The sequence below is a fragment of the Xenopus laevis genome, chromosome 4L, assembly GCF_017654675.1.
Source record: "Xenopus laevis strain J_2021 chromosome 4L, Xenopus_laevis_v10.1, whole genome shotgun sequence".
Lineage (NCBI taxonomy): Eukaryota > Metazoa > Chordata > Amphibia > Anura > Pipidae > Xenopus > Xenopus laevis.
In genome coordinates, this window is record NC_054377.1 from 13,196,344 (window position 1) to 13,208,552 (window position 12,209).

Consider the following 12,209-nt stretch of genomic DNA (forward strand, 5'->3'; position numbering starts at 1 on the left):
ATAATTAATCCTTATTGAAAACAAAACCAGCCTATTCAGTTTATTTAATGTTTACATGATTTTCTAGTAGACTTAAGGTATGAAGATCCAAATTATGGAGAGCCCCAGGTCCCGAGCATTCTGAATAACAGGTACCAGGTCAGTTAATTGACAGCAGGCCAGAGTGTATACTTTTAATCAGTAGAAAAGAAGATGGGTTGCTACTGGGGCATCATCGTAGGCTGAGATGTTCATTGCTAAAGGGCTGGGCCTGTAGAACAGGACAAAACATAAGGTGGCGTATTTATTATGTGGGATAATACATCACACACCACCAGGCTTCACCGTGTATAAAACGGCGTACATTTTTAACTTTTTTTTTTTTTTCTCTTCGAGTGACTTCTGTCAGAAGCAGTGTAAAATAACGTTGGCAAATCTGGCATTCGCATGGCGTAAATTAAAACACACCTTGATAAATTCTTCATTTATTTTACACAGCATTTGCAGTTTTTTTTTTTTTGGCGAATTTCATTTTATACAACATAATAAATGTGCACACAAGGTGTAGCATGTCTAGCCTAAATGATTATTAAGCGTTTGTTTCTCCTTTATCCTCCTAAACGGCCGTCTTCTGAGGCCACTACTTTAATCTTGCATTATCGTAGCCCTCCTAATGTGTTATAAGTCTTTTAAAATGTCACACCTGAATGAAGGTGTCTCACTAGCATGAGCTGCATGACTTTAAAAACGAATCTTTGCGTTGGCAAGAATTGTCACAAATCTGTTGTCGTATCTCTCTGCTCGCTCGTGTAGAATATCTCTGTACAACTCGATGTTGGAGAGGTAGTCTGTGCAGCATTTTATTGCGTTATTCTCTGACGGATGTCAGTCTTGTTAGGTTTCCTGTGTTCCAAGGTTTTTAGTGGTCCCAGGAATGCGACAAATAATCACTATCATACTGGCTTACTGGAGATAAAGAAAAAAACAATTTTTTTTAAACATTTTTCTGCTCCATCATGCTGAATTCTACTTCTAAATGCCGTGGGTGGAATCAGAGAAGCCATTGTAATACATTGCTTGGTGCTAAAATAAATGATTGAGAGCATTCGCTTCTGAGTACATTTAATCACATGAAGTCACAAGATTTCAGTGCCCTGCTTTTCTGTTAAATATGATATAATTTCCTTTTTTCCCCTTTTTTGTTACATAGCACAGATTCGCATGCCTTCTCTCTTATCTTCCTCTTGCCCTCTGTGTATTAAACCATATGACATCAGCTGTGCCTTTGCTATCGGCCTGCCCATGTGATTGGCTATTTACAAAGATTTTTTTGTTGGAAATTCTCTTTATACCGCATTCTGATTGAGCTGGCTGATTTGAAAGTAAGTACAGCTGAAAGCACCGTACGCCATTGTGGGCCGATAGGATTATAATTACTACTTGGAATAAACTAGGACACCAAAACTGGTTTTACCCTAACTCGTGGCACGATCACATAGGGGAAGTAGTGACTAATGAATTAAGTAGGTCAGCACACATTGTCTTGATAATAAGAGTGTTGACAATTCTGATATTGTATCTGAGTCTTGTATAGGGCCCCTTGAAAATGTGAAAATTAGCCCTGTTCTATTGTAACTATTGTCACAGTTAGAATCGTATGTTTTGGTTTAACCAGTAGACCTAGTTTTTTGCCCATAATCATGTGTATCTTTCCGGAGCCCTCCTGTCTGTTGTGTTGTGAATATAAAAGCAGTTATCCCGAACCAGTGGCTCGTGAACCAGCCCCTTGGCTGTTGTTCCCAGTGGCCTCAAAGCAGGTGCTTATTTTTGAATTCTTGGCTTGAAAGAAAGTTTTGGTTACATAAAAAACATTTGCATTGCCAAACTGGGCCTCCTGTAGGGTGCCAGTTCACATAAGGGCTACTAAATAGCCAATCACAGCCTTCATTTGGCATCCCCGTGAACTTTTTTCATGCTTTTGTTGATCCCCAACTGTTTAATATTGTCAGACTGGGCCTCCTAGTGCCCAACAGAGACCCTGGATTTGAAAGCCCACTCTAACTTTTAGACAGTGCTAAATGTATGCAATAGGTGTCTTGGTGGTGGAAATAAGAAAGGGATGGTGCATATTTTTGTCTTACTTGGGCCCAGAAGCGCTGGGACTTACTGGGAGATCATCTGATACTCTGGCGATGTCCATGTTGACCCAGGCCCACAGATCAGATGGGTTTTCTGAGACCAATGTGTGGTCGGTCCAGACTGGGGAAGTACACTTCTCCTCTACCATAGTGGAACCCCCTGTCTTAGAACCAAGTAGCGTATTGAGACGGAAGATGCGGGTATGGGTTGGATGCCTGTCCTACAGCTGGTTCGTGTTGGGTGCAGATTAAGGTTTTTTGGGTGCAGTTTTTCCTACTTGTTATGGCTGAGTGCATTCTTAATAACAGACATCCATAGGTTTGTATACCCTGTTCAGAGAAAGTCTGCAGAGATATTTTACTAACACAAGTGCTACCAGCACAATTTAGTCACCAATTATCATTTCTATTAAAAGAAAATAAAAGCAAAAATGTGCTGCTGGTCACTGCACTGATCTAATTTAGCACCTGCGCTCATAAATCATCATCAACAAACGTATCTGGAATAAGCATTGCTCTGTACTAAATCTTTTCAAGGTTCAAATTTATTTGAACTACAGGGCAGCCCTTCTTGTTAGGATACGTTCACCTTTTCACACTAACCTAGCTAGGAGGGCAATAACTTCAAGTTTGGGACCTTAGCATGTGGAAGCATGTTATTTACTAGGCAAACCATGCTGAATGTAAACGGATATGTTTATACCCTTTACCCTGTAGGCCTGAAGGTCAATTTTTGTGAATTATGAGCAGTGACTGTTTTATTCCGAGGTAGAAATGCATCATTTTTATGTTTATATTCTGACAGGAGTTCAGTCGACATAGACTCATAGTCCGAGTGCCATATTAGCACCGTGGTTCAGTGGTTAGCATTGCTCACTTTTCTTTTTCTTAGTCTCCCACACAATTACATGAAGGCTACTCAATGTATTCATCACCATTTCTGTAAAATATTCATACTTTTTAGTTTCTCCATGTTATGCCTTCTTGTTGTAGCCATTGTCTGCTTCCAAAGATATTTCCCTCGTGGATTCTCCGTTTTTGTTATATACTTCTGTCTTTCACCACCTTCTAAGGTCTTGTTGAATTTTACAGTGGCTTTTGTTATTTAGATAAGGGATGTGCGTCTTTTCCCAAGTAGTGAGCAAGATGAAACACCAACTGTATATGTTAATGAGGAGGAAAAAGTTTGGGGAAGGATGTCTTGGTCTCATCAGTAGACTTCCAGTTAGACATCTCTGTTTTAGACCCTCTTCCTCCATAGTTGTCCTACTCAACCGTTATTATTTCATTACTGTCATACTGAAGTTAGACATTTCTGTTTTAGACCCTCTTCCTCCATAGTTGTCCTACTCAACCGTTATTATTTCATTACTGTCATACTGAAGACATTCAAGACAACACAATATTCAAGGTAAGGTGGACTAGTGGAGAGCAGTGGTGGTCAAAACATCCCTATCTGCCTGTCACTGCTTTTGATAGTAATGATTGACAACACAACGTTCACAGGTGGACCTTGGTGCCAAAAATTTAAAATTGTCAAAGGCAACAATGGGTTTTGGACCAAAAAAACACAATACCAAATGCCTCTTAAACACAGGCATGTTTTCCATACTCTAGGAGCAAAATATCTTGCCAAGAAAGTGGTGGGTGACGCCTTGTGCGTCTTTTTTTGCATTGGATAGCGATCTGTAGCTAGTAAAGTACACTCGCTTGATGCAGTTCATTCTTTACTAGTAGGGCTTTAGTTCTTAAAGAGCTTGATTTTATTCAGTCTACGGCTGTCCTACTTATCTATGCTGTGAGCTTTATATCTCTGATACTATACCCATATGCTCAGGGGCCTGATCCAAGTAAGCTGATACCATGTTATATATTAAGTTGTATAGCATCTGCTAGTTGCGCAGGCCCGACATTGGAATCTCTTGAAGTTGTGAAATGAATTAAAGAAGATTGGCTATTTGAGCCTATTTAGAAACAGCCTCCGTTCTTTTATGTTCTGTGCTACTTGGACGCTGAGCAACCTCGAGGCGAAACAGCGAGAATTATAAATATGCACTTTGTTTATCCGCTGCTTGAAGGGAGTCATATCTCAAAATAAAAAAGTGGGACTGAGGAAAAATAGGTTCTGGGAGTCAAGTTAACTGAGCCTTTTTATTTTGTGGAGACTCATTTTCCCTGTTATTAATTTCATGGAACAGAAGTGAGATGGCGTGTTCTTTGTCAACAGTAGGCACAAAAGGGAAAACAGTTGCCGTGTGTGCACAGCTTTGTTTACCAATAACAGCCGTGTACATTGGTTTCTCTTGATGTTATGTGCCAGAAGCCCAGTTGCTATGTAGGCTTCAAAAACGACCGCTGCAAACTGTTTGGGCAACGTGTTTTCTGTACTGTAGGTTTATCTCTGTGTAAAAATTTGTTTCTCTGACTTGATAATACCTGTTCCATATATTGATTTAATATTTACTTAAAGGGATACTGTCATGGGAAAACGTTTTTTTTTTAAAAAAAAACGCATCAGTTAATAGTGCTGCTCCATCAGAATTCTGCATTGAAATCCATTTTTTTAAAGAGCAAACAGATTTTTTAATATTCAATTTTGAAATCTGATATGGGGCTAGACATATTGACAGTTTCCCAGCTGCCCCAGTCATGTGACTGATTCAGTTTCATTAAGTAGGAGAAATAACAGCCTGCCAGAAAGTAGTTCCATCCTAAAGTGCAGGCACAATTCACATGACTGGGGCAGCTGGGAAACTGACAATATGTCTAGCCCCATGTCAGATTTCAAAATTGAATATAAAAAAATCTGTTTGCTCTTTTTTTCCATAACAACCCTCTCAAACAATGATTAGTGTAAAAAATGAAGAACTCATTAAAAGTATTTGATTACCAACATAAACCTTAAATCGTGTTATCAATACCATTGGTTTAAATATAATTTTCTCTAAAGGTAGCCATACACCATAGCCAAACTAGCAGATCTTTGGCCAAGCAATTGGATTACAATGACAGGCATACCCGCTGATGGGACGAGGACTGCATCAACTATCAGTCCTCGATCGGGTGGGAAAATCAAACCTGCCCGTTCGAGATCTGGTCGAATCTTGAGCAGATATTGGTCTACTTGCAGAAAAGCTGCTGAATTGGTCTAAAGCAGGGGTGTCCAAACTTTTTTCTCCAAGGGCCATATGCAGTAAAATACACAGACAACCGGGCCACTCACTCGAGGTGAAGTACGTATTGCCTCTAGAGTCCATGTACATGTAAAGCTTTATTTTGGTCTCAGCGCCTTACCCCCACCCAAACCGCATCAATTGCGCTCCCCATATCACCTCCAGCACCCTGCAACACCACTTCATTCCTGCCTGTATTGAGTCTTTAATCCAGCGGCCATTTTCTCTGTATTACTGGCACTGGCTTTCTTCCTGCTCTAAATGTGCATGTGCGCATAGCCCCTCCCACCTGACCTCTCCATTCATGCGGTGGCTGCTACTTTCATTGAACGCAGATTCCTCTCTACTCCGCACGCGCTGATCATGTGCGGGCCATATTCTGGTATATTTTTGGAATTTGCCGCGGACATGGGCGTCCACAGAAAATTTTCCAAGTAAGCTAGTATCAAAAAGGGTAGCATCCCGCCCACAACAGACAAATAGATATATATGTGTGTGTGTCTGTATGTAAAAAAATACCATAGCCACAGTTCATACAAGAAGCTATTAACAAATTTGCCCAAGATCACAGTTTTCTACAGTTCCTTTTTCGTGCTAACTTTTTCATTTTCTCTATGAACATATTTTTCATTCTCTTTCTGTTCTCTCTGTCTTCTTCCTCCACCCACAACTTTCCTGTTCTGTTAGTCTATTTTATCTTCTTTTCTTTTATACTTCATTTTTTTCTCCCTTTTCCTTGCACTGTGGGAGCTCCAAACCTAACAGCAGCTCCCCTTTTACTTCCCATCCCTGCTGGGCCTACGGGCAGTGTTTTAATGGACACAGTGAAAGGGCAGAGCAGAGCCAGCCTGAGCCATCTCAGAGTCAGAGCCCATAGCAAACAAAATTCACCCCAGCCCCAACTCTCAATAAAACGATACACCCTGTGCCAGGGACAGGTGTCACAGAGGTGGATCCGCAACTGACTGAGGGAATAGGGACACACATGGAGCAGAAGCATTCAAGCAGATCACTAGTGTTTCCGCACTGTTCTCCTCGTCCGCCGCGATAGGGCTGCTGGTGGAGACCGTGGTGCTGCCGTCTGACTCTCCTCGGATGCATTACCTTCTCCTTTGCTCTTGCGAAGAACTCCAGGGGACAGTTTCTTTCCCCATCTTAAAGGCAACCCCGCCCCCAAACCAGGGGATCCAACCATCATCCAGCCTCGGATGCAGGGAGGGGGTAACTTCTGGGAGGCATCAGGCAGAAAGTATCGCACTGGCAGCACAACGCATTCCGTAAGCAAGGCAGTCAGAGTCAGACGGCAGCGCCATGGCCGCGGGCCAATTAAAAATGGGTCGCGGCCCGTAGTTTGGACATCCCTGGTCTAAAGGACCCAAATCGACAGTTTAAATCTGCATGTGAATGGCCACTTTTAGGTTTGGTCGCACAGATGGTTAAGCCACTGGACCATATGTTATGTAGCTTGCTTATCTCTGGATAAAGCATAACACAAGACTTACGGAACAAAACACTTGGTGCTGCTCAAGTTCTGGTTTAGGGAAAACTCCTCTGTAAAAAACAAATATTGTAGCTCATCTTCAAGTACACTTGCAATTGCCAAAGGGGCATATTTTTTCAAGCTGCTACTTAACTGCTTCTATATGTTAAGCCGTTTTAAGACAAAACAAACACCATATTTAACTTGTTTGCACTTTATTTGCATTTCATATACATGATAATCTCTGAGGGGTTTCTTAGTAGACTTTGAGCTTGCCCTGCATTCCTTTGCTACAGAAGAGAGAGACAGTGACGAAAGAAAAGGGCAAAACATTCTTGTGCTTGCTTAGCATGAGCCCATAAAATAATACATGTGTGAAATGCCGAATCCAGGTATGGAGATGGTTAGATAAATATCTTTGAAGGTTGCAGCATGTGCTGTCAAGTATTGAGAAGTTGTTTGTAAACCCTGGTGCCCCTCCTGTTTCCTCAGCTGGTTGGACACATGGAGCTTAGTTCCTGTGTTTTCGAGAACATGTAAAATCCCCAAATACTGAAAAGTTTAAGGAATCCATGGGCCAGGTCATTGTGCAGCGAGTTTCCTGCCCGACAACATTATTTGAATAGTCTGTACTTCAAGCATAGTTTCTTTGTGCCAAGATATCCTTCACTAGAGGCAACTAAAATTTAAATTTTTCTGATTTTATTTTAATGACTGTACTCGTTTAAATGTCAATATACCCTTAAAGACTGCTGACTTGTGCATAGCACAAGGCTATAGCTATCTATGGGCATAGTGTTTTGGCATCTGTGTATAAACTATAAGAAAATGTAAGGCACAGTCTCTACTACGAAGAGTGCCTTTTATGGCTCCTATCTGGTTGTCTATCAGTAGTAGTTGGAAATTTCCAAACATGTGTTTGATCGTAACTCGCGTTGTGCAGTTTTTTTTCCATGGTTTTAAAACATCCACCTATCTTGCCCCCTAATTAATGATGACCTCAGAGATGGATGTGGGCAGAGACTTTACTGAAGGGGGCTGGCTATGGATGATCATGTCGATGGAGGGGTTGGGATATGGGTCGTGACATCAACGGAGTGGGAAATCCCTGCTAAATTTAGGCCTGAGACCTGTGCTTGGAGTTATTTTTCAACTCATACCTACCAAACTAGGCGGACCCTCATCCTCAAGATTCTTTTTGAAGATTTATAATGCAGTAGGCTCATGCAAGGTGATAAGGCTGTTTCAAATGCCATGAAGACAATTGCCATTTTTGGCAAAGCTAAAATTGCAAGTTGAGCTAGTATTGCCTTCATAGAAGCAAGGGGAGAAAAGGCAAAGAAACCTATGTACACACAACTCTACATGCATGTTCCAAACATGCTGCTTATGTCATTGTATACATATTGCTTTGTCTGATATGAAATGTTCTGAATTCATGTATATTGGTAGCTAAGCATGCTGGCATTTTATATGTGATTATTTTCACTGAAAGAAATGTTAGTACTAGGATTTGTGACCTTCTCATGTGTTGTAACGTTCACACCATTGTAAATCGTATTACTTACATGGTTTTAGACATTTCTTTGAAAGCCTCTACAACTATATAGGTGAAATATAAGTATATTTACACTTTGTTTTTGTTTTTTTCCCCCACAGGTATGGCCTCACAAGTTTTAGTGTACCCACCGTATGTTTATCAAACCCAGTCAAGTGCCTTTTGTACGATAAAGAAACTTAAAGTTGAACCAAGCAGTTGTTTGTATAACAAAAGGAGCTACCAACGGACATACCTGAATGCTAGAAGCATTGGATTTGCACAACTATCGAACAAGAATAGGGCTCCTTTCCAGACAAAGAATACAGCCGACAGACCTCGTCACCAGGCCGCTGTGTCTAAGACAAGTCCTATCGCATTAAACACCAACACAGGTGCTTCAGGGGACCTCGCAGCGCAGGCGCAGCAGGATCCAAAGGGAGCTTGTACAGTTGGAACGCCAGAGAGTGGGTCCGATTTGTTAGATGCTCATCAACGATGTGGATTAAAACGTAAGAGTAAAGACTTTGAAAACCAGACTGGCACCATGCAGATCGTTGACGAGTTGTCCATACTGCCTGCAATGCTGCCAAGCAATGCAGCCAACCAAGTGACTGTTGTGGCAACCACTGGAACTGCTAAGCAAAGTACAGCGAGTGGGGATGGGGACTATCAGTTGATGCTACGTGAAGTCTTGTGCTCAGTCAAAAATACCTATGAGGTGCTTGACTTTTTGGGTCGAGGAACCTTTGGGCAGGTAGTCAAGTGCTGGCGACGGGGAACGAATGAAGTGGTAGCAGTCAAGATTTTGAAGAATCATCCTTCGTATGCGCGTCAAGGGCAGATTGAAATGGGCATCCTGGCCAGACTGAGCAACGAGAATGCGGATGAATTTAACTTTGTGCGTGCGTACGAATGCTTTCAGCATCGGAACCATACCTGCTTGGTTTTTGAGATGTTGGAACAAAACTTGTATGACTTTTTGAAGCAAAACAAATTTAGCCCTCTGCCCCTGAAAGTTATTCGGGCCATCCTGCAGCAGGTGGCTACTGCACTGAAAAAGCTCAAAAGTCTTGGATTAATTCACGCTGACCTCAAACCAGAAAATATCATGTTGGTGGATCCTGTTAGACAGCCTTACAGGGTGAAAGTAATAGACTTTGGCTCTGCAAGCTATGTATCAAAGACTGTTTGTTCAACCTACTTACAGTCTCGATATTACAGGTAAGTTGAAGAGCACTTGTTGACGACATTATGTTGCATTCACTGTACATTAGGTTGTTTTTTGAACCCTTGAACTAGTTTGCTTTTATGCTTTAGGTAAGAGCTCTTTACTTTTTCATGTCTACTTTGCATGTTGACATTACATACTTTTTAACATGTTTAGCTCATGTCTTGTTTAGCTCACCCTTACTAAGTGGGCTGATCCGTGTTAGGTTTGTTGTAAGAAGAATATATACTTGTCTGGTGTTTGTCTGTGGTTCAATGATAACAGCTGCGCATGTCTTCCTGTTTGGCACAATATATTATCACTGAATATTATTGCATGGCCTCCATCTAATTGTTGTTGGCCCTGGATTTTAGGATTTTTGGTGGACTCTAGGAGGCCCAATCTGATAATTGAGAATTATCCTGGTTATTTAATGAAATGGAAAGTCAAGTTCACTGTAGGGAACCCAAAATGCTTTAATTTGCTGCTTATTTTTCCCCAAATGGATGTACCAACCAGTGAACTTTGCAGAATTGTGCCAACTTAGTCTACATTTCCCAGTTGGCCCAGGTAGACCGTATGGCCAGCTTGTTTGCCCAGTGGTGTTTACCAATAAATTTGGCTTTCATTCCCATTTAAAGGGAATTAAGGCTAGTTTTTCACAAAAGTTTTTGTGCATAAAAGTGGTGGTAAACTGGTGGAAAATACTTTCTCCAGGCAGGCAGTATTTGATTGACAGCTGAGATTTTTAAATGAGCTTAAAACAGCTATGAATGCTTAAATAGAAAAAAGAATGTGGGTATGTTTAATTTTAAAAGGACTTTTATTATACAGATTTTTATGTCTGGCTGACAGGTCCACTATAAGGATTGTTTCCAGTTGGCTAAGTGGATTTTCCTGTGGGATTGTTCCTGGTGTTGTGTCATCATGGTGACTGTGCAAATGAAATGTTTACAATGGTAGATCTGTATATGTGACATTAGCCTTCAGTTATTCAAACCCAATAGTCTTACACCATTGCAGCAGCTGTTCTTCCTCTGTAGTTATGCATACGAGTAAAAGCTGCCATGTTGCTGTTTGTCTAGAAAAGCACCATTTTGTATTTAAACAGATGCTTCTTGTCATTGCCTTTTATGGGGCACGGGCAAGCATTTCAGTAATAATTCCTGTAAAATTCACTCACTGCCTATTTATAAGTCAAGGATCACATCTTATAAATAGGGAATTCATTTATTCATGTAGCAGTGATGAACCCTTGTACCAATGAAGAATGGTATCCTCTTCTTTCACTTTAAAGGGATACTGTCATGGGAAAAGAATTCTGCACTGAAATCCATTTCTCAAAAGAGCAAACAGATTTTTTATATTCAATTTTGAAATCTGACATGGGGTTAGACGTATTGTCAGTTTCCCAGCTGCCCCAGTCACGTGACTTGTGCCTGCACTTTAGGATGGAACTACTTTCTGGCAGGCTGTTATTTTTCCTTCTTAATGTAACTGAATCAGTCTCAGTGGGACTTGGCTTTTACCATTAAGGGTAAGGCCAGACGAAGAGATTCGGGGAGATTTTGCCGCGTGTGCATTAGCGCAGACGATTTTGAGCTGTAGCCTATGGGGAAAAGACGGTAAGGCAGTTCGGGGAGATAGTTGCGCAAAAGACGTGGCGATAAGTTGCCAGGCGACAAAATCTCCCCGAATCTCCTCGTCTGGCCTTACCCTAAGTTTTGTTCTTATATCTACCAGGCAGCTGTTATCTTGTGTTAGGGAGCTGCTATCTGGTTACCTTCCCATTGTTCTGTTGTTAGGCTGCTGGGGGGGAAAGGGATGGGGTGATATCACTCCAACTTGCAGTACAGCAGTAAAGAGTGACTGAAGTTTATCAGAGCACAAGTCACATGATTGGGGGCAGCTGGAAAACTGACAACGTGTCTAGCTCCATGTCACATTTCAAAATTTAATATAACAAAAAATCTGCTCTTTTGAAAAATGGATTTCAGTGCAGAATTCTGCTGGAGCAGCACTATTAACTAATGCATTTTGACAAAAAATTTTTTTCCCATGACAGTATCCCTTTAATGCTCCTACATTATATGTATCTCTTCAATGAAAATAGGAGAGCGATCATCAAAGCAAACAACTGACAGTTCGGCATCCTTTTTGCACCAATATCTAATCCTTGCCTGCAAATAACAAGTCCTGGCTCATTATGTCAGCTCCTTAGTCGCAGTCCCAGCATATCGTTTGCGACTAATGAGTTACCAGGAGATGGCTCTTTTAAATGACGCTGCAATTCCCCTCCTAGCAAGACGATGCTGCTGCTGCTACTGCTTTTGTTTTGAAACAGTCGCTGCTTCTGTGAGCTGTAAATCTGGTCGTTTGCCGGAGGATCTTGTTTCCATGAAAAGGGAACATACCCTTCATCTTTATTACTACTGTTTTTTTTTTTTCCTTATCATTGACGACTTTCGCAAACCATGTCTCAGTGCCGACTGTGCGAAAGGGGAAGTAATGCTAAAATTCACGTTGGTTATTTCATATGCAGACTGCTGATTGACACTCCAGTCAACAAGTCGTGTTGCCTAGAAGTTTAAGGCAGAAGCATTGACACATGTCATGTTTATTCTTGTGGTTGATGTCACCCAGCACGCTAGGGCCTTCCCATCATTCCTGTTATTTTTATCACTTGCTCAGA

The 12,209-nt window shown here is 41.3% G+C and overlaps 1 protein-coding gene across 2 annotated transcripts in view; it reads left to right on the forward strand.

The window, feature by feature from the left end:
* The window catches only part of hipk3.L (homeodomain interacting protein kinase 3 L homeolog), a 76,574-nt gene that overhangs the window by 13,097 nt on the left and 51,268 nt on the right, over nt 1-12,209 (forward strand). For both annotated transcript variants that reach the window (XM_018257441.2, XM_018257442.2), the window contains exon 2: nt 8,430-9,531. In XM_018257441.2, the coding sequence (XP_018112930.1) occupies nt 8,430-9,531 (1,102 nt within the window). The remainder of the gene's footprint in view (nt 1-8,429; nt 9,532-12,209) is intronic.